At 38.7% G+C, this 23,090-nt stretch overlaps 1 protein-coding gene across 3 annotated transcripts in view; it reads right to left on the bottom strand.

Annotated features, from left to right (window-relative positions):
• Positions 1-350: 350 nt before the first annotated feature.
• Positions 351-23,090, bottom strand: part of LOC109306157 (E3 ubiquitin-protein ligase HERC2) — a 183,158-nt gene continuing 160,418 nt past the window's right edge. For all 3 annotated transcript variants that reach the window (XM_019529437.1, XM_019529439.1, XM_019529438.1), the window contains 13 exons: positions 21,860-22,021; positions 21,051-21,142; positions 19,032-19,171; positions 17,664-17,851; positions 16,776-16,973; positions 12,761-12,844; positions 7,544-7,685; positions 6,400-6,594; positions 6,189-6,301; positions 3,801-3,991; positions 2,794-2,899; positions 2,008-2,220; positions 351-1,366 (listed from right to left, as the gene is read on the bottom strand). In XM_019529437.1, the coding sequence (XP_019384982.1) occupies positions 1,094-1,366; positions 2,008-2,220; positions 2,794-2,899; positions 3,801-3,991; positions 6,189-6,301; positions 6,400-6,594; positions 7,544-7,685; positions 12,761-12,844; positions 16,776-16,973; positions 17,664-17,851; positions 19,032-19,171; positions 21,051-21,142; positions 21,860-22,021 (2,097 nt within the window). In that variant the 3' untranslated portion in view covers positions 351-1,093. The remainder of the gene's footprint in view (positions 1,367-2,007; positions 2,221-2,793; positions 2,900-3,800; positions 3,992-6,188; positions 6,302-6,399; positions 6,595-7,543; positions 7,686-12,760; positions 12,845-16,775; positions 16,974-17,663; positions 17,852-19,031; positions 19,172-21,050; positions 21,143-21,859; positions 22,022-23,090) is intronic.

The raw sequence follows: 23,090 nt of genomic DNA, 5'->3' as shown, positions 1-23,090 counted from the left end.
TAATACATATGCATACAATTTTCTCTTAAATTTCTCTGCCAGCACACTTACTGGCCGTGGTAGTGGCGATAGCCCCTGCACAGATAACAAGTGGTTCATTTCATTTTATTACTATGTTGAGAAGACTTTTCTGTGCCAGTTTTGACCGTGCTTAGGCTCACTGTTGACTGAGTAGCCCTAGTTATACTAATGTATTCCCCATTATTACTTGCTCCGATTGAACCGCACAAATATTTACAACTATAGTAAATTTCAGGGTAAAAAAAAAATCTTGGTCCAGATTACAGTTAAAAGATTTTAACCATTTTACAACTCTCTTCCCCACATGCCAACTACATGACCATAAAAAGTCTTATTAAACTTTTAGTGACAGAGGTTTTATTTGGAGGGAAATTATAATTTTTTAATTTATATGGCACGAATTATATACAATACACTTTCCATGATAAGAATTATGCTGCTGCTCACAGAAAGGTATCAATTTTGAGATACATAATGCATAAGCTAAAATATACAAATCGGAGGTGGAGGTGAACCTAATGGTCCTTTGTTTATTACCTATAGATGTATTTCAAGGAATAATGATAATTTAATGTTCAAAAAAATTTTAACAAACTTCTAGTAAAGTTAATTGAAATATTTATAATACTATTCAGGTGTTGCACAGTTTGTCCAATATACAACCAAGGAAATGCACAGAACACAACACTTAATATGAAAAAAATCTATTGCACCCACAATTTAAAGGTTTCACTGCCTTTCTGGATGCTGCACTACTATATTTATATAAACATTTACAACACTTTAGTAAACACAAAGATTCTAAATGTAGTGCAGCATTATGGGGAACCCTTTTAACTCTTAAAATAAATGTTAAATGCCCATATACTGTGCCATTTATTCTAAACTGATGACTTGGATTATAAGCCATTATTCCTATTGTGAGTAACAAACATTTTCCCCGTGTTGAGAAGATTAGCATTCCACTCGTTATACATATTCTGTACACTCTGCACTGTAAAACTGTCTTTTGCTCAAATGCCACTTGTGGAATATTGCCTCAGTGCTTGTGACATTTGCTCTCGTGTTTTCTTCAATGTCCTGTTAAATAATCCTGCGTAGAGTCCGAAGCAAAAGAATCCGCATCTTCATTGTCAGAATCATCGCTACTGTCATCAGCAGCTGGCTCTCCTGTCAGTGCTATTCGAGCATAATCATCAGTGTCTATGGATTTGCAGAAGTGAATGGCATATTTCAGTTTTTCTTCTAATACCTGTTTACAAGAATATCTGGGAAGCTTCAGCAGAAAGAAGCATGTATATGACTCGGGAAGGAAGTGGTCTGGAGGATTGTATTTATCCAAAACCTGTCAAAGAAGCAGCATAAAGCATTTTTAGTTTCACCATTCAACACCTATGCATGAATAAATACCAAGATAAAAGCCTCTGGGATTCCTTAAAACAGGACATGTTAACATGCATTTACCCTGATGTAAAGACTTTTTGAAAGAAAATCTGTTATGCAAACAGACAAAAGAAATACTTTTCATTTGTTACAACAAAAATTAACCCATCTATATGGTATAAGACAGTAAGGGAACAAGCTAGAAAAAGTAAACCAATATAGTAAAATGCGAGTAAAAAATGTTTTAGTGCTAACACCATAGCTTCTGTGTAGGACACTAAAATATATACTAAGATTAACTGACCTTCAATTCAGATTTTCAGCAAATATCACTGAGAGATACAATCAACAAGGGAAGCAAGACAGTGAAAATCTTGAAACCAAAAAAAAAATTGCCTAAGACTGGAACAGCCTAACCACCAAAGCTGAAGCAAAAAACCAGAAAATTTAAAAGAACATTTGTTATCTATGCATTTCTACAGGATTCCAGTCCAGTACAAACTCTAAAATAAACTATTTGGGTGTCAATTTGGTGAAAATGCCACATTCCCAGGTCAGTCACCGTCCAGGCTTCATTACCAGGAGTGGCCTTTTTGATCTTACCTGAATAACAAAGTCCCTGCCCCTGAAATCTGCAATTGTTCTGGGTAGCCTTGTCCTACCCCATACAAAGCGGAGGAAGAGAGAACGTTCTGTATTAGAGAAGGATTCCATCACCTCCCAGAACCACTGTATCAAGGAGGCAGTTGGTTCAATTCCCTTATATGTTGCTACAGATTTCAGAAGATGAAGTGGGATATCTGGGCTTCCGCATACCTGGAAAATAAAGTAAGAAGAAATCATACAGAAAATTAGTTACCACCTCCTTTCTCTAAATATTTAAGCAGCTTACAATATTTACTAATTAAGGGTTACTTATTAACCCTTTGAACAGCGACAGCCAGATGTTGATTAGCATCCATTGTCTAGACCCTTTGATACTACTTGTAGCATTCATTCTTAATGCTTTACAATGGTAAATGTAGTTAATACCCACAACACCCTCAGGAAATAGTATCTCCCGCTTCCACCTCAAAAAAACCCCACAACCCCCATGGTGTTGAATGAACAGCCTGCCTTTAAACCTGTGATCAGGCAGTGCCAGAGCTTATCAATTTCTAGCTGAGTCGCACACAATCCAAACACCACTATGTAACTGCATATCTAACAGAGTAACAGGACATATGTTTTCTATCCATTTCCCTTAGCTACAAATTTGCCATCTACTATAGTTAGACAGAGCACTGTTACTAATACTAGTACTACTGCTTTAAGATCAGTAACACTCATGTAAACAGCTCCATTTTACAAAGTCAATCCAACAGAAGTAGAAAACCAGAAAAGTTATACCATCGTTTCCAGTTCATATCCCGTAAAGAGTGAAAGAAGAGGAACTGGGACAACGCGAGCCATTCCTTCACGAACTGCTGCCACTTGTTCATCAAATTCATGAAGTCTGCAGAAAGTCATATAGATTGGAAATAAGTTTCAATGACCATGACTCCTAGTAATCCTATGAGTTGCATTGTAAATCAAGAGATCCTCAACCCATGCTGAAGCATTCATCACATCTTTACTAAACAACATGCGCTCAGGATAATCTCTTCAAACCAGGAGATGCCTAAAGCCAGTTCCCTAAATAAGAATATTAGGAACCTTAAAAAGTCACTGCCAAATTTTTAGAAAGCATCAAGCATCTTGTCTCCCCCTCTGCACTCCAATTTCATTGAGGCTGTTCAGCACTGCTGAAGATTAAAGCCAATTTATCTGTGCAACTACAGAGGTAGAAGCCTAATTTGGACACTCAAGGTATAACATTTTTGACCCTGGATTTTAAGATTAGATTGGATTAAACGGGATTAGAATTAGAAAAAAAATGGGAAGAGAGGGGGCTGTATATAAATTTCCAAATAGACTATGTTAAGAGGAAGCCAACTTGCAGATGGCATATAGATGTAAACAGCGTATGTTCACAAGAAGGGTGAAATCAACCCCTGGCAAACCAAGATGCAAGAGACATTTTGGGTCACTAATGTCAGCTAAGAACAACCTCCTTGTCTCAACAATACACCTACCCTAATGTTAGGTGTTTAAAAAATGAAAATGTTGGCCTTAGATTCTAAAATTCTATTAGAAGACAGTTAAATGCGATTAGTATCAGATGTGCAGTTCCTTTCAGGTGCATGCAAGGTATTAAAGCCGTGGGAGTTATCTCCAAGGAGATAAGATGTATTTATAACATGACACCAGAAAATTCATGTAGCGTGCAAGAAACTACACTACTCATTTGTATATAGGCTCATTTGTATTTTGACTTCCCACCAATTCTAAAATTTGAGTAGAAGTATAATACAAACCTGTAGTTTATTGCCAGTCTTACATATTCAGCTCTATTATCCAGTGTAATATGGGTGTATTTGGAACTCAATTGGATGTCCTGACCACTTGCATTTGGAACTGTGAAGGGAAGACTCATGGCTTCAAACTCTTCAGAAGTAGCTTCATTGTCTCGAATGTACATGAGCCCAGGAATAAAATCTTTATCAACCTTTCAAAAGAAAAATAAGCAAGTCCATGAGCTACAAAGCAAACTATTCATTCACTCGTACAGGAGCATACTTTCATCAGGTTTTTTTCTACAGTAGAATGAAAAGACGCTAATCATACAAAGGTTCTGGCTCAATTACTCATTCTGAATACAACACAGCTGAGAGACTAAGTGCATGCGCAGTGCATGATATTTTATTAGGGTTTTTTTAGGATCTTTGTTCTAGTTCTCCAAACCCTGTATGAGAGAAAGAGGAAAAAGTACCTGCCAATAAACTAAATTATGCTGCTAAGAGTGGATTTAAAGAATATACATTGTCAGGGGTGTCAAACATGTGGTCAATGGGCTGGAGGTCCACAAAGGTCCTAGGAACTCTAGGGTGGGGCCTACCACCTAGGTCCAGGATACAAATCCCCCACTAAGAACGCGTGTCAACAGGTGGTGCAGGGATGGGGATGACCAAACAATGGCCATGTTAACTTCCATGTGCCACTGCTCGCCCCACCTGCCAGAGGCGAGTTTGGATCTGACCTGAGACAAACTCCATGATCTGGAGCTGGCCCAGGGACCAGATAAGTTTGACATGCTTGCACTGGATTGAACCCTTACAACAGCAAGCATCAAGGGAACAAGGAAAATGCAACCCAGCTGTCACAACGCAAATATGCATCTTCAGCTGGCCCTGTCATAGCTGAGGGCTTGGCTGCACCTTTTAACCCTCCTGAATCCAAGCGCAACCTCTCTGTAGCTGGCAGACCCTATCTCTTCACTCCCTCAAAAAAGAATTTCACAGTTCTCCCAATTTTAGAAGGCTCAACAGAAGCAACCATGGTTCTTTGAGTAGGATCAATTGTGAGCCCTGCAGGACTCTCCTTCGGGAGCTGAAAACAGTGCACAAAAAGGAACACAGAACAGTCTTTTCAAAACAAAGCATTTTTACGCTTTGCTTCTGCTGTTGAGTTTAAACGAGAGAAAAGGGGTATTAACGCAGACCTCATTCTGCGAGTCAGGCAGTATCTGCATATATCCAGCTCTTGCCACCTTGAGCTCAGATTACTTAGTCGCATGGTCTTCACTTGCATTTTCCTGCCTAGAGGCCTCTTAAGGCTACAAGATGCCAAATAAGGCCAGCCAGTCAGTCAACCACAGAGGTAAATATCAGAGAAACTGACACCCAGGACGTCAGAAAAAGTGTGCTCTTCCCTCCCAATTTTACCCTTTGATATCCTAACCAGCAACGTATCAGACAAACAATATTTAACACTCAAAATATTAGACATCTTTTAGGTACTTCAAGTTCATAAAAGAAAGCCAAGAAGTCAATTTTATTAGAGAACCTGAAAAATCTAGTAATAAGTTGCTGGAAAAGCTGCTAAGCCCAGTGAGCTGGCACATTATGCAGAGTAGCTTTGGCACTTCATGATCTCCTGGGTTAACTGAAGTTGGAAAGGAATTAATCTTGTAACACAAGATTTTGTTTATATATGGGGATATACATCTCAGTTATCTTCAGCTGGTTATATGCATTTTACAGATAAAAAAACCCAAGACAGAAGGATAATGCAATGCTCTCTGGGTCAGCCAAGATGCCCATGGCAGTGCCACCTTAAGTTTTAGTTCAATCCCAATACACTCTTTGCACAGTACCACAGAGCCCATCATAAAACTACTTCAAATCCAGTATTTCAATTTAATTCAAAACTACCAGCGTTCTTGCCTAGTCTCTTTCTAGAGAGACCAGAAACACGGATGCATACTTATAAAGAATTAGTGTTTAATAAAAGCGATACAGTACAATGTAACTAATACAGAAGATCATTCCTGCTGTAAAAAAAATACTTCTCTTAAAAGAGCAACTCAAAATATTTGCAAGAATTGCACATGACATTTTGACCCAACTTCTCAAGAAAACATTTTCTTAAACCATTTCTACCATACCCTTAAGCAACAGCTTTCAAATCGAATTGCAGAAATGTTCAGGCTACAAAATTTAGTTTAACTCTGAAATAAACACTTGAATTTAAAGTTTTAACCATAAGCAAAAAAGTAGGCCTTCGCAAGACCTCTTGGTTAAAAAGATGACTCAGAATGTCACATTTATCCCCAGTAGAGAAGTCAGTCACATGCAGAAAAGCAGCAGTAGTTTCCTCTCCCACTTTCTCCAAATTAGTTCTATAACTAAAACTTTTACAATTACCTCACTAAGATCAGCAATAGTCAGGTTCATTCCTGCTAGCTGCTTCCACACTGGTTCGGCCAGGTTGAGGCTTAGAGGGCTTCCAGTACGGATAGCAATGCCCAGCAGCACACCTGGAAGATTTAAAAATACAAAAAAATGTATCTTTTTTTGGATTACACACATTACACAATAAAAGTTTGGGTAACAGGAGTGCCGCTGGGAAATTTACCCAGAAAACGAAACATGTTCATATGTAAAACAGACTTGGCTGCAGGGTTTAACAGGAAACAATCTCTATTTGCCCCAGATTCATCTCTTCCATTAGGTGTCACAATGAGGAGAGGGGTCAGGCCATTCTGAAGCTCTTCACACATTTCTGCAATGGATTCACTGTAACCTCCACCACAGTCATCCACAGATTCACCTTGAAAAGGAAAAGTAGATCAATCCAAAATGTTTCTAAATGCAGTTTAGAGTAAGGTAACTAAAGATCCTTTCTTCAATATGCTTAGAAAACAACTGCATACTAAAAAGCTACATTGTCATATATCAGTTTATGATAAAATGCATCTAAAATTCTGGTTCTCATTTAAACAGTTTCCTCCTTGACAAACATGAATATATGCAGCAAGACTATGAGCAGTTCTCTGAGAGACCATGCAAAGCCAAATGTTTGGTTACTCTAAAGCATGCATGTACAGTCTGCTATATTGAATGAATGAATAGAACAAAAAGAAAAGGTTATTTTCTTTATTCAGCATGGGCTGTGAAACTGGACACTGAACAATTAGTCTTCTTTTAGGTAGTATTGTATTTTGATATTTTAAAAAAATGCTTGTTAAACTTCTCTCTTAATGACAATATGTACTACATTATAACATGCCAAAAAAAGGATGCCAAGGAAATTTTGTGAAACTTAAGATGCCTAGGTGAAATTTTAAACACATTAAACTTTGAGTTAAACATCAACAGAATTAGGGCTAGCTACAGACATTCAAAAAGCCCAAGGCAAAACTGATATGTGGGTTCTGCACATTCGCTTTTAGTTGTGTTGGTTGGAGGCAGGAGAGAAGGGGGTACAAAAATTAGACCAGGTTCTAACATTAAGGAATGTTGGATTTAGCAATAGATTGTTTTCCTTGGTATTTAAAATAGATTTATGGAAATATTTCTACTGATCTTTGGTTTTATAAAAAACCAAAATATGGATTCTGAGCTTCTTAGAATGTGATCTTTTCATTTCCTAGATTTCAAACATTTTCTCTCCCTCCCCTCCATATCTCCTCCTACTTTTATATCCCCCCAAAAAGAAAATGAAGAATACGGTTATGAGAAAAATAGGACGGGGGGGAAGAGGGGATTAAAATTCTTACCAACAAACTTGACTTTCCAAACACGATGAGGTAGAAGAAGGCTATCTGGACTAAACGAACTCATTTTAGCACACATTTGACCAAACACTGACTTTGTGCCATCAGGACCAGCCAATCCTCCTTTACTCCTGGAGCGTTTTACCTGACAAATCAGTAAGTACGCATTATAACATGCCTGTAAGAGGATACTGTAGCTGGCATGTCTGTGTAGATACAACCATAACATTAATGTCTGCCAGGCACATTAACAATGCTCAATATTGTACTTGAACAAAATGACTATTTAGGCCAAGGAATTTACACACTGTACATGACATATGCAGACTGAAGGGCCACATTTCTGCTTTTAGGAAGAGTGAGGGTGTAGCAGTGATGGTCCAGAAATTATGCAAAAGGGAAGGATTTCTTAGGGTGGTATCTTTTACTGGACCAACTATACAGATGGGATAATAAAAGCTGGACAAGCTTTCAAATGCAGACATTCTTTGTCAGGTCTTTCTAGGAATGTAGAAGTGCCTTCCTCTTCCCTCCTGGCCTGCCAGGCATTTAACAGCATATATTCTTGTTGCTCCTTTCCCCTAGCTACAAGTAGGAAGAGTCGATTTAAAGCTCAGGGTTACCTGGCTGTACTGTAGTTCTACTGTAGATTTTCCCAATCTTATACTTTCTGATCCATCAGCTAGGAGGTAGAAGTGAGGATTATGGGGGAAAAATTAAACTACTTTAAACCTTAGGATGCTCATTAGCAGACTGCAGAAGTACTACTACTTATTTGAAGACAGGAGAAAATCTGAACACACAAGTATACAAAGTGACTGGTTCCAGGTTGGGGCAGCCGCTGTGGTTGAGCTCCAGCTAACAATAAAAGTGCTATTCTTGCTCAGAAATATACATGGCTAGTACTGCATCCATTCCCCCTCTCCCTGCACCTCCCAGACCCTGTGCTAGCACTGGGAAGGACAGAAGTGGCAGTAGGGTGTAGTACAGAAACAGCAGCTGGAAACCTGGTATGTTGAGCAGCAAAAAAAAGTTACAAATATTTGATAGCAAAAAGGGTGATATCTCCCCCAGCAACAGCGTACCTCCAGCCACTGCTTCTGTACCATGCACCTTTGCTTCTCTGCCCTCATCACTGTTGCAGCCACAGCTAAATCAGAAAAAGTGCATACAGAGGGGGGAACAGGGGACAGGTGCCCCCCCTTCTGCTTCAGGCAGCACCCAGGAATGCAACCCTATTCATCCACCCATCCCTCCTTATACTACCACTCTTGCTGATTCTGCTTGTGATTCTGATTTCTGAAATCATCACTGTTCCTGATAATCTGTGGTTTAGGCCCTTGAGTCTGCACGTAAAAGACTGCTGAGTAATACACAGAGCAATTAACCCAGATGTCTTCACACAAGAGTACCAATGTTCCTTGACAGAAAATTGGGAGTCATCAAGATGATGCAGTGCAAAAGATCTTATACCAAAATTCAGTTCACATATTTAGTGGGGTGTGTAGCTGGTGTACTTACACCTAGGCCATTAATTGAACAGTACTGTAACACCTAGAATATCTTTCTTGTCATAGTAGAAGCCTTGTATTAAAGGAGATTCATTGCATTAACAAATGGATATGAAGAACACTAATGCTGAGGTAAGCCACTGTAAACACTGTCCTTGATTATGCGTTCTGGGGGTTCCCAACCTTCCCTTCTCCATATTACGTTTTTTAACAAAAAAAAACACTCTGGTATACAGCTAAACAGTAACAGAGGAAATACTTGGCAGTTGGAAAGACAAGGCAGCAGCTTTGAGCAGATTTCACTAAGTTTTTGCACAAAGTAGTTTCATTATGTTGCATTACTGTTTGATGAAATAACTGAAAACATTTCTTTATCACTGTTACCATCTACTAAGTTCTGATCAGTTTAACTATTCACTGGCAATCAGATTAGTTAAAAGGAGTGGAAGCAACCTGCATTAAGGAATACATTTTTAAATCATGTGACGTTTAAGAAGATTGCAGGCAGATAAAGAGCCCTTTTTCCAGGCTCACTTTCCTGGGGTGGTCTGAATAGGATACAAACATATTAGTTAGGCTGGTGAAGTTTCATTCACAGGTTTTTGATTAAGAGCATGGATATCAACTTATTCATACTTCCCCCCCCCCTCAGGATAACTAAAAAGGACCTATGGCACTTAATAAAAAGGCTCTAAAAATCCCAAATGAGTTGTATAAAAATATTTAAGGGAAGCAGAGAAGATATGTGGAAACAGCCATGAAAACCAGTAATTACGTTTAGACTAAAGAAAAGACACATGAAGAGTAGCATACAAAGAAAATCCCACTGATTAAGGAGGAAATATGAACAGATAAGTGTTCATGGACATAGAATCTGAACCAGGTTCTGAGGTGCTATAGACAGAAGGGAGATGAGGAATGAAGGTGAGGCTGGAGGAGGAGCACTAAGTTAATGGATTCTGTATCTACTACATTTTAAACTTATCCTAGCCTCAGTTAACTCCAAACTTATCCAAAACATTTAATAGGTGACAATTATAACCCACAAGTACCTATACGAAAAATAAAAGAAATTTCTAATAGCAAAGAGCTTTCGAGCAGAAAAAGGCATCATGAAATCCAGCACCTGGAAACTAAAGTTATATTAAAAAATAAAAAACTTTCGCCAGGGGGATTCCAGAGAAAGAAAAAAATGGGACAGCCAGCACCCCGAGCTTACCTCAGCATGCAGCAACTCCAGGAAGAGTGTGGCCAGAATACCATGGCACTTCTGGAGCTGCTTGAAGCTCCAGACTGGTGGATAAAGCCAGCTGGAAAGTACTTCCAGCCCGAGAGGGGCACAGCAGCAGTGGGTAGCTGGAGCAACAGGCTGAAGTGCCTCCTGGCAAAAAGAGCCAAGAGACTGCTGCCAAGCAGTTTGCCCAGCCAAAGCAGCGAAGTGCTTAAAGGATCACCACTTCAGGCAGGACCTGGGATGAAAGTGATCGGGAACCTGGTAATTGCCAATGACTTGGAGACATCAGGAGCAACTACAGGTCAGAGAGACCCTGGGTGGAGGCAGACGAAGCATAGGGTCAAGTGCCAAGACCGAACAGCCCCCATATATGCTCAGGGCAGTATAAATACCTGATTTGGAAGAGCCCAGATGGGGAAAAAAATTTGGAGTTGATGTGGCCAACTGGCACCTGCCTCTCCCTATGGTCTATTTGCTTGATTTCAAAGCCTCTGGGCTCAGGACTGAGTTTTTCAAAGGCTGTACTGCTTAATAAATAGCTGAAGCTTAACAGGAACTAGGCCCTAATCAAGCCAAGGCCAGCCAAGAAGGTGGCTGCTGCATAGTGTATATAGAAACACAGGCTATTAGAATCATCAGAGACCTCAGCTAAGACCTCTCCCTGTGGGAGTCTGGATGTGGTTAGGGTGGGGTAAAGGGGAAGTTTGGAGCCCTACGAAGTGAAAAGGGGAAGAGACTGGAAGGTAACATATGGGAAACTGCCTCCCATAATTTACCATCAAAATCGTGGCAGGAGAGAAACTATAACACCTTAGTCCAGGCTCCATCCTGTCACGCCGGTAGGGTGGAGATCCCTGGGTTGGGGTCATAAGCCTTACAATGGCACAAGAGAACGAGTAGCCTCACCCCCTGCTGCTGCTTTCCATACTGCACCAGTGGGGTGGGGAACACAAATTTCAGGCACCTGCCCAATAATTAGATTTATACATGGAAAATCATAATAAATATTATAGCAAATTATAATTTTCCATTTATAGAATCTAATTACTGGATGGTCATCATAAATTCAAAGTAATCTTGGATTCAGGTCAATACAGTAATTCAGCTATGGGATGGCAACTGTCTTGTTTGTTCAAGTCTATGAATCTATGACACCCTGTACTACCACTACTAGGAAAATGGCACTTTGCTACTACTACCTATCTGGTTCTGGACCAGATTTAAGTATCACACTTCAGAGAATCCTTTACTAATCCACTTAAACGAAGAGAGGTAGTTACCTCACTGGAGTTATAGATATATTGGCAATGACTGTTAAAATGGTAATTTGAGTTAAGAGAAGGAAAAAGTAGGGAGGAAAAAAAAAGTGGCAGGTACGCTTTTACCTTAAACTTCACAAACAAATTCAAACTACAATATTTTCATATATTGCATTGTCAAGAAACCTCTTAAGTATCTACAGAGGGCTTCTTGCTATGCTGAAAGAACAGACCATGGAATTTAGTCAAAATAGGATCTATCTGAGTTAATCAGAAGTCAGAATTTCTCAAAAGTGAAACTTCCTTTTTACTATCCCAAGTACCATAAATACTGGAAAGAGAAAAAGCAAAATTGATACAAAAGTTTAAGTTAAGCCATGCCGTGCTGTTCAATGATCCAGAAATGCTTGTGGAAAAGGCATGTCTGGCCTAAGGCTTTACTTTACGTTCTTCAACATCAAAAAATCCTCTCACAGTAACCACTACCACTGTCAACGTGACCCCATGTGATATGCAACAAAGATCAAGAGTTTAACATCCTGATCCTTAACTATACTTGGGGCATTTTAGAGTGTTGTCAGTCACGTAAGCAAAATCAGGATAAACTCATGTGATGATGTATAAGGTGTATAAATAATATTTTATGTGAGTTACAATGTCTTAACTCCTTGGGTCTGTTTATGTTTTTTGTCAAACCTCTTGCCAGTTACAACCCAAACTTAGTTTTGGTTTCCAGAGGTACTGTCTCAAAATCAACTACAAAGTGATTTAAAATATTAGGAGAGAAGTGCACCAATCTGCAACATGTAATTCTGCCTTATGTTTTTGGTGGGCTAGCTTTTTGGTATGAATTCACCCCTAAGAATGTAGAGAATAGGGATATACAAAGTAAGAAATTGCAGGACTTAGAGCAGTGATTCTCAAACAAGGTGCTGTGGCAGCCTGGAGTACCACTAGATCTTCTGAAGGTGTGAGGAGATAAGCAAGATGTGAGAAGATAACAGGCTCAAGTTTACCCCTGTCTAGCCAATTCCCCACTCCCACAACCCAGCCCCTCTGCCAGGATGTAAGTACCGCCATATATAGTTTTTGAAACTGAACTGAGTTGGAAGCATCATCTCTCAAGTCCAAAAAAAGGGTTGAGAACCACTGACAAAGAATTTGGAGCCCTGGGGTCTGTAGGCACACGTTACGCTCAAAACTTTAGCCAAGTTACCTGTATTCTGTTGAGTTCTACAACTGGACCATGCTGACGATCTCTCACCATAGTTGCTTGTACGACCTTTCTGAATGCTGCCTCCTAAAAAAAAGTAAAATAATTAAACAATATTAAAACGCAATTCTGAATCTGTGAGCATTTCATTTCTAACCATATGATTAAATCAATTCAAGGAAGAGGGAGCCTCTAAAGATTACATATGCAGATTTACCAAAGAATGAAACTCCTCATATCTAACTGACTTAACCTTCAGAAAATTTCTATCAAGAACAGCCACGAATAGCTTTTGCTGAATTTGCCCCAACATGGGGGCAAACTCAATCTAGCCCTAACTACATCAGATAAATTGTCCCCACATAGGGTTTAACTATCACAAATGCACATTCTTCTTCTTACCAAAGCACCAACAAAACCTTGTTTTTTCTTGGGCCTGTTCCTCAGGAAAAAACAGTAAGAGAATGCAGAGTATTTTTGCAATGCTAGAAGTTGTCATTCATACTAGCATTACGGACATTTGAAATAACCAGAATACTAGAGCTAAATCAGATTGCTTGATTCACTTTGATCTCTGGCAGATGTTACACTTAAGATGTGATTAACCAGTTAATTACGTCTTAAAACAGTAACTTGGCCAGACATTCAGGCAAGTCATGGCATGATAAAACATAAAATAAGGCACAAAATTATTCCACAAAGCGTGGAAATTTTGTGGCTGGTTTCCATTGCGTCTTACACTGAATGTGTGGCAGGGTCCCCCCACCATGTAGCCTGATGTTGATGGCGTGATAGGGATCTGGAAGCAGCCCCAGTGTCATCCCAGGGCTGGGACCCACAATTAGCTGATTGACAATTTCAGCCCCAAAGCCACTCCAGAGTCTTAAACACACTCCGCTGGGGGCTGACACCAACAACCAACTGACTGCCAGTTTCAGCCCAGGGAAAGCACCAGGCAACCTGGCTCTCTGCTAGCCAGTGCAAGGCGAGCCCAGCAATAATGGCAATCCTGGGCTTCCCTTGTACTAGCAAGAAATGGTGCAGTTGGTATCCAATCCTTGATCCCAAAGACACACACCCTACCATGCACATATTGGGATTGGGGAACAGATCCCCTGAAGGGAACATGTGCCAAAGGGCCCTGAAATCTTTGACTTGAACACAACGTTATGATGTTGTTGTTTGTTTTTAATGGTAGGTAGCCAACATGAAAGGTGCTGTATATATATAGACTAATACTTATTCACTAAAAATAAAGACGAATGTTTTGAGAGGGAAAAAATCTAAGAATAAAAAATTAGAAAGCAGAAGTAACTATGCAAGTTTGTCCTGCTTTTTCCAACTGCTGAATCTCTACATACCACTGACTTTACTGAAATTTGCAAATACTTAGCATCTTTGAATATCTAAGAATGTTTTAGATGCCTACATGTGGATATAGGAAGTTAACTTCAACATCAAGGTTTCATAATTTCCCCATAAATGTGTGTTTTGAATCACGTTCTACACGTAAATCCTTTCCACAATACTTTTGCAAAATGAGCTCAGACCAATATTAACAACATGCTGTCTCTGCCAATCTATTCATGAATCTACCATAGTTTCTAGCATAACTAGCTATTAATGGCAGTAAAATAAGGAAGGGCTAAGAACAGACAGGTGGCAATTATCTCTTTATCTTCCAATCTGAGTTAAGAAGGAAAATGACAGCTCCAAGAGGATAAGGCTTCTGCTTTTAAAATCTATGTTACAACAAGAAAATGGCTCCCAATGGGCAGAACAGGTGGTTAAGGGTGGGTGAAGGAGCTGTCACCAAGTTTTATAAAACCAATTAGTGCATTCTTCTACAGGATAATGGTAAAATTTCACAGACAACATAAAAATAGCTTCTTTAAACTCATATAAAAAGCTCAGTCTCTTGCACAAAAAGACAGCTTGCACAAAAAAAAAAAAAATCTTTCCCCCACTACACATTTTCTCTGGTGTATGTAGGAAGAGGTTTCTTGAAACAATATGTTAAAGAACAAAATTTAAGATATACCATTTTGTTATAGCACAAGGTACAACTCCAAAAGGAAGGACAGGAGCTAACTCCTTCCATCTTTCAGAGCTACAGGGGAACAACTCCTAACTTCAAAATTTTATGCAGGTGTGTGGAGAATTCTACCCGCCTATACGTGAAGAATCGTGGGTGGAACAACTTTTCTTTCCTTTTCTTAAGTCACTGCTGCATATTATTATCCCATACTTTTATTTTTTTTTTTTTTTAGTCTACAGGATGAACTAGCTATAGGTGAAGAAAAATAGTGTTTACACAAAGGACAAAGGCCATAAATATGTTTCCCATCCTCTCCTCTTTCAGCTTACTTTAGGAGGCATTTATACACTCTCACATCTATCAGTCACGTATCGCCATAGTATTCAAGCATCTGATAGCATCGCAGTTACTTCCAGGCATTTTAACGCTAGTCTAACGATGGTCAATTTAAGAAGGCCCTAGAAGTCAGCTGTACAACAGCTCAGTAGCAGAATCCTGGGGACTTTAAGGGGTCCAAAGCAGGAAGATTGTTGAGAAAAGGTTTTCATTAGCTCCTCTGTGCACTTTCTTGCCCCATGGCAAATGGAAGCTACTCTGTGGTAATTAACCCTTTCGTTGATATAAAATGCCACACCATAGCTTCCACAAGGTACAAATAGCTATGGTGACAAAAGTAATATACAAATAAGCACTCCCATGCCTTTATCCCTCAGTAAGTTTACTGTCAGGCAGGGTGTACTGTCAGTTTACTATCAGGTAGGACAGGGTAGCACCTTAGAAACTAAGTAGGTCAGACTTCAAAGGCAAGAGCCTACCTCATCACTTGAATTCTGCCTGTGATAGCACAGATTATGTAGAAGGTTTATTTTTGTGTATATATTTTTTTAAACCAATGCAGTAACTTTGCAGTCTTTCATCAAATTAACCTTTGTTCTTACTTAGCAATAATTATACTCAAAATGGATCAAAGTTTGGCCTTCGGATATATATGTAAAATTTCCACCAAAGTCTAGAGTAGGGATTTTCAAGGGGGGTATGCATACCCCTTGGGGTACTTGGGATGGCCTTGGGGGTGGGGGGGTGGCTAGTCAGTGCAGGACCTCCCCCACCCTGGCTTGTCTGGCTGCCAGGGGACTCCTCGTGCCTTCTCAACTGGCCACCAGGGGTACACTGACCCAAAAATGCTGAAAAACCCTGGTCTAAAGGAATTGTGCATGCTTATCTCAAGGCAGCATCCAGCCTGCTGGCCAGAAAAAGAAAAGAACAGTTGTCTGTAAAGGGTTATCAACCTTTGTTATAATACAGGCAAGGAAAGGGTCTATCATGGCAATAAAAAGCGATCAGATCTGAGACTGTCCACAAAATTGAAGGCCTTACAGAGGCAATTCATTAGGACAAGAATTAACAATATCCTGAATCAGACTCAAGTAACAGTTTTGCAATCATGTTAAAAGCCTTTTATGTTAGCATTCATTTTAAATTCAATTGCAATCTTCAAGAATTATAGTTAATTGAGGTAATCAGGCTTTCCCCTTGACTGCAGAATTCTGTGTTTCTATTAACATGCAGAAATTCTTAAATACCCTGCTCATGTCCTATTCTGACTAATCACACACTGAACTGTTACTGCATACTCCTGTAGTATCAATCAGCAATATACCAAGTCCCTGCTTCTGAAATTCTCCATCTTATTTTATTTCCCCTCCCTCTACAACCAAGTAATTTCAACTAAACACTCAGAAAAAATTCAACTGCATGACAACAGAAGACTTAAATTATAAAACAAATTAACACATTAACAACTTTCCCATTTCTATATGCTTAAGAAAATTCAAATTTTGCCTCCTTTTTGTGAAAATATGACACCCATTAAATGTACGGATTATTCACATACGTAAGCAGAAACTTAAACTGTATATGGCAGCTGTAACTAAATGAAAATAATTTATGATATTCTTTAATATAGATCTTGATAAATACCTTTCCCTGTGATATCAAAATCCCCCGTAAAGTATCAAACCCAACAGAGGGTCCTTGGCCAGTTTCATCGAGTCGTCCTTCAAGATCAAACATCGGAATGCAAGGACAAAAGAGCTCAGAGATATGATGTAGTAACAACAGTCTGTTTCTTAATGCAATTATTGGTATTTCCTGTAGATGGTTGTACTCCATAGGAACCTATAATAAAAATAATCATTTTGTTTTAATATTAAATGTATTTATTTGGTATAATACATATCCTGCACACATGAACTAATAATAATTTATTCAGAAATACAAGATTTGAGCTTAATAAAGTATTTACTTATTAGTACCATCAGAACAAAAAAAGGACATAAAATCACTTGTACGTAAAAAATGCATCAATGAGGTCTCTAAAATGAAAATATCTTTGAGGGTTATATGTGGCTTGCTACATGAGTCATTGATCTTTCTTACACTTCAGATTTTAAAAGTACTTCTGTAGGAGACTTTCTGAACTTTTATTCCTGAAATTAGCATGTGTAAGCAAAAAGAACAGCAGAATAACCTAACAGTGAAATAAAAAGTGAAAGCAAGAAAGCATTCAAAAAGTACTCTTTCAAGATTTTCAAGGTAAGTTGAATCTGAATTCCTTTCAGGTTTTTAACTGAATCCTTGTTTTTTTTAAACTATTACCATAAAGAACAGAGGTCTTCCTCTTCCTAAAATGGAGGAAGGAGCCCTACAGTTGAGCATGGGAGGAGTAACAAGGTGATCAAGAAAATAAACACTCAATTAAAGGCTTAGCCCACAGTTAAAACTAAAATAAAACGTGTTCAACATCAACATAAACAAGTGCATGAACTAAATTGTGTACTCTGACTTTAAACAAAGCAAAAATCATACCTGTGTAGGGAGTTTCCCAGCATTGGCAGGTTTACTGGTGGACCAGGCCAAAGTATGTGCTGAGCCACAAGCCACTCGGTTTATCTTTTTACCCTGAAGTGCTGCAACCAATCGGGGTCTCTGGATAGCATTAGTTGTCCCATCACCAAGTTGCCCCTCATCATTATCTCCCCATGTATACACTTCACCTAAAACCAACAACAACGTTGACTGTCCTCAGTGAAGAGAACGATTAACTTATTGCTTCTCACTAAGCTCTCTGGGGTAGGGTCCGTCTCTTTGCTTTGTTTCTGTAGCACTAAACCAATGGGGTTCTGGTTCCTGGCACTATGTTAATAATGAAGTCATGTTCATGGAACCCCACTGTACAGCACCTAGGAAAAAGACATTCACTAACCCCAAGGAATCTGTACACTCTTAAAACAACAAGTAGATGTAATAAGAGAAAATGAAGAAACAGGATAAGGCCACACTTAAGTTGCAGAAGACTTGATGTTAAAAAAGGGAAAAAAAACATTTAGTATACTATACCAGAAAAATTCTCAATAATGAAGCCTATTATAGTAAATGGCACTCAAATGGAGGCCTACAACAGAAAACCACTGGGAAAGATGAAACGTTACAGCTAACTCATTACAAATAAGCCACCCCGTATATCTATTATGCAGTACTTCAACAGGACCTATAATTTTTTAGCCTTTTGTTTTTCAGTCCTCCTAATTAAATACAGAAACACATCTATTGCAAGGGACATTCAATATCCCATGCTACTCTAAGCAGCAATGGCCATTTGTGTTTCTATGCTTCATTTAGCAAGTTAAATATCTCAGCAAGTAAGGTCAATAGACCTTCTAAAAAGGCTTAGTGCATTCATAAAAGCATAGTGGCTAAACCAATTTGCTATCACTTTTAAAGCTGTTCTTCTTTGAAACTTATAAAAAGTACATTTTGAAACAAAGCTGACTGAAAAGCTCAAAATAGACATGTACTTTTAAATTATGTACATCAGCATGAACCATGGCTTTCTGTCTGAACATGCAAAATGTGTATGAACAAAGAGAAAGCAGGTTGTAACCCAATAAAGCATCATCCTAATACATTTAGATGAGGCGTAGGCAAAATGCGGCCCGTGGGCCGGACGCAGCCCACCAAGCCACTCTTTCCGGCCCATGGTGCCACTAAAAATTTTAGAAAATTAATATTTAGCTGCCCCTGGCTTCCTGTCATGCAGCCCTTGATGGCTTGCCAAAACTCAGTTAGCAGCCCTCCACCCAAAATAACTGCCCACCCCTGATCTAGACTTATCTTTAAAATAAAGTGCTCCTTTTTTTAAAAACAAAGAACTACACAATTTTTTGTTCTATATACCATCTTCAGTGCAACAGACGCAGTGCAAAGAGCCAGTAGCAATTGCAATGACTTTCTTTCCTTGAAGCCCCTGTACTTGTCGAGGTCTTCTAACATGGTCATCAGATCCATGGCCCAGTCTGTGATAATCTCCTTTGCCCCTACACAGAGAAGGTATCTTATTATCTGTACATATTTAGAATGTTTCCTCCCCCTTCACATCACAAACTTATATAAGGCCTTTTACAAACTCTGTAACTTAGTAACAATTACTACAGAATCACAGAAAAGTAGGGCTAGAAGTAGGGTGGCCACTGACATCCCCAGAATACCCGACAGCTCCTTGGTGAGGAGTGTCCCCACCTCCAAAATCAGCAGTAAGGGGCAGGGCCACAAGGCCCCTTGGCCAATGAGCAGTGAGGGGTGGGGCCACAACCTCCCTTCATCCCTCCCTCCCTGGCTGGCTCAGAACTCCGCTCCTCCTGGCTGTGTACCGCCTTACCGCTAAGCACTTCCAATAGAATCATGAGGACAAATGATGCATCAATGAATAAACTGAAAAATAGGACTTGTTGCTGTCCGTTCCTGGTTCAAGAACAGACAGGGTACAAAGGGTTTAAAAACAGAACACTGGTATAGAACAGGACCATCGGCCGTCCTAGCTTGAAGGGACCTCGGGAGATAGTCTAGTCCAACTCCCTGCTCAGTGCTGGATCATCCTTGAGCTTAGTCAAGTGTTTGTTTAACTATACTTTGCCTCTAAGGTAAGAAAAACTTCAAAAGCTGCCCTTGCTAAGTAAACTGGAAAAAAGTTAATACAACAGTATTAACAAATATAGGCCAAATATGTATTCATCATCAAATAATTTTGTCCCACACAAAATGTTTAGATATTGAGCAGAACCAACAGAGCTCTTTCTCCAAATGTTAAATACGAGACAGAAGAGAAAGCATTTTTAACTCCTACTGTATTAATCTGCATTTTGCTGATACAATCATTAAGAGTTTTTTGGTATATAAACTATACATAAATGCCCAATACAGATATGCATTAAAAACACTGCAATGCTATCCAAATGACAAACTGTGTATATCATGCAACTTTTCCCAAACAAACCTAACCTTCCCAAGTGCATTTCTTTTCTAAACTTACACTTGTCTAAGACCTAAAATTAGAGGTATTTCAGTCCTGAACAAATGAAAATACAAAACTAAATCTCTCACAGCCCCAGGAGTATACAACATTCAGCCTCCTACATTAGTATTAGTAGCCCAGCATGTTGACCAGTTTGTGCATGCTCCTAGATGGCCCTCTACTGGAAAATGTTAACTTGTAAGTGGCCATGAACAGCATTTGAGTCATGTGCACCTGCTATTATTCATCAGGTCAAGGAACAAGTTAATGTGAAAAAAAAAAATCTTTTCATTGGCACAGGATGCTGGTTTCCTACCCTGGTTAAGTTAGCAGACCTTGTTAACTGTAGCTTAAAATCTTTACATAATGTTACAGTTGGTACACTAAAGATACATAACAAATAATATGAATAATCCTTTGAATGAGATTTAGGGACTAAAATATCTAATGCTGTACTTTCAATTTGCTCATCCTCTCTCTGACTACAAGACATTGATGTTCATGTTTTGTTTGTTTTTTCTAATCCACTAGGAATTGTAGCACCGAAGATTTTCCAGGGGATTCTGCCTGGAATGTTTAGACTGTACTTAAGTTCTTTAAGGTATAGCATTCATGCTTTTCATTCAAACAGAAATGAAAAAGGATCATTAAGGAGCTATTCCTCAAGAAGGAAAATATGCAATATCTAGAAAACTGCAGGAACACTTAAGAATTACATTTAACTATTTTTAAATAGCAGAAAAAGTAGCAACAAAATGAGCAAGGATGAATTACAGGGAAGCAACGTGAAAAGAGTAGCCAAATGAAAAAGCAAGACAGTAAAGATATTAATAGTTACAACTACCACACACATTTTTTCAATTATCCTGAGATTGGCTATTTATGGGCAAACAGAAAGTACTTACCAGGTATACACTGCTCCTGACTTTGTAAGAGCCACAGAGAACTGGGATCCACATTCCACTTTAACTACTCCAAGGCCTGTGAGGGAATCAATCTGGGAAAAGATTAAATGCAATAAGACTGACTACCCAGCATTACTGTTGTGTACCCAACATTTATATTACTACATGCATACATTTGTATATATGCAATTCAGAAATCATATTTTGCAAGGCTTCACTCCTTCCAGCTATTCTATTTTTTTTTTTAATTGAAGAGTTAAACCTTAAACTTTATGAAACTAAATTAAGGAAACCACTAAATATATTATCTGCCATATTCTGCCTTCTATTTGATCAGAGAGCACCTATCTCCTCCTTACCATATATAGGATAAAGGATGTTAAATGTACAAATGGCAATCAAAATAGTAACAGTAAGCTACCCAACATCATAAAACATATTATTCACATTGTTAGATATTTTAATTGACCTCCATTTCTTAATGTGTCATAAAAACTCCAAATCACATGCAAATGTAAGTACCACCTTTACACCACTTCTTCGTATTTATATATGGGCACGTAGATATTTGATGCAAGGTTCTCTAAGTTAAAGTGAGGAATACTGAAACCAACACTACTGTTTAAAACTATGTACAACCCTGCAATTTGTCAGAAAATACACTTGTGTGTTTTGCCAGGTTGCAGAACTCAACAATGTAACTAACAAATCCTTATCTCCCAAAAGAAGTAGAGGATTTGTAACCTACTTTCCATTACTCTTCTCTAAGCACATTCAAATTTTGAATGGAAAGACTAAAATATAAATACCTTCATTGGTACTTTACAGCCATCACTGCCTCCTCTCCCAAGTTTCCCATAATCACCATCACCCCATGACCAAACAGTGTCATCATCAGTCAGGCACAATGTCTGTGCATCTCCGCTGCCGCAAGCTATGTCAATCACACGATAGCCCTGGAGCGCTTCCACCTGCAAGATGGTTATCAGGTTTGTATAAAGGTAGTCCAAGATACTCAACTAAAAACATTAAGTCAAATATTCAACTTCAAGGGGCTTTTTTGGAAAGCCAAGCACTTGCAACACCTTAGAAACAAACCAGTAAAATAATTAAATTGAGAGTTAGGAAGGAGCTAGCCATTTTGAATCCAAATTGAGAACTAAATTATGTTCCTCCTTTTATTTTGCTCCAATAAATTCCACCTACAATCATCTAAAAATCAGAAGAAACAGCTCTCTTGAAATATTTTAGGTAACCAAGGAATACACTTGGTAAATTCAATTTTGGTTTACATTTTGTATTGTATAAACTGAGTACAAATGCTTACTTATCAGCCAAATAAGAATTTGAAATTAAGTAACATTACCTTCTGAAATAACAGATCCCTATTCTACTAGTGGAACATGGGCAGTAAAACAGATTACCAGTTCAAGGACAAGGCAAATTTTATAGGAGAATACCAGTTGACACTAAAACTGTTCTAGACTAGTTACCATGAGACTCAGGAAGTCTGAGTAGTAACTAGCCAGAGTACCTAACCTTCACAAGTCTTTTTTATTCCAAGTGGAAGATCATCTCCTCCAGAGGTTTAAAATAAACTTCTCAAAGGATCAGAAAGAGAACATACCAAAATCAAATAGCAATAACTATTGATTTTATAAAATGCTTTAATAAAACAGTAAGCTGGCAACAAGACATTAATTTTGCATCATTGAAGCCATTGATATTCTTCTAGCAAGGGAGAGAACAGAAGAGTTAGTCAAGGGAAGAGGTTGTCTAGTCATTCTCAGTAGGAGTTACAGCAGAAATACTAGTGCTGGAGAAGCAGAATTTACTCACTAAGGAGCTACAAACATCCCCTACTTGTTGCCAGGACAGTTCATTTCCTTCAGGAGATCAGACATCATTAGTCTGATAATGGGAGTTCAAGGGTATTTTTGTTGAAGGATCAGATAGGATATATATAGATAAATGATCAATTCTAGTTATTATTATGGCACCAGCTGCCACTGTGTTCACAGCACTTTATTCTTCCTCTGC

The sequence above is a fragment of the Crocodylus porosus genome, unplaced genomic scaffold (genome assembly GCF_001723895.1).
Source record: "Crocodylus porosus isolate Cpor-Errol unplaced genomic scaffold, CroPor_comp1, whole genome shotgun sequence".
Taxonomy (NCBI): domain Eukaryota; kingdom Metazoa; phylum Chordata; order Crocodylia; family Crocodylidae; genus Crocodylus; species Crocodylus porosus.
This window is presented reverse-complemented; position numbering and strand designations above follow the sequence as displayed.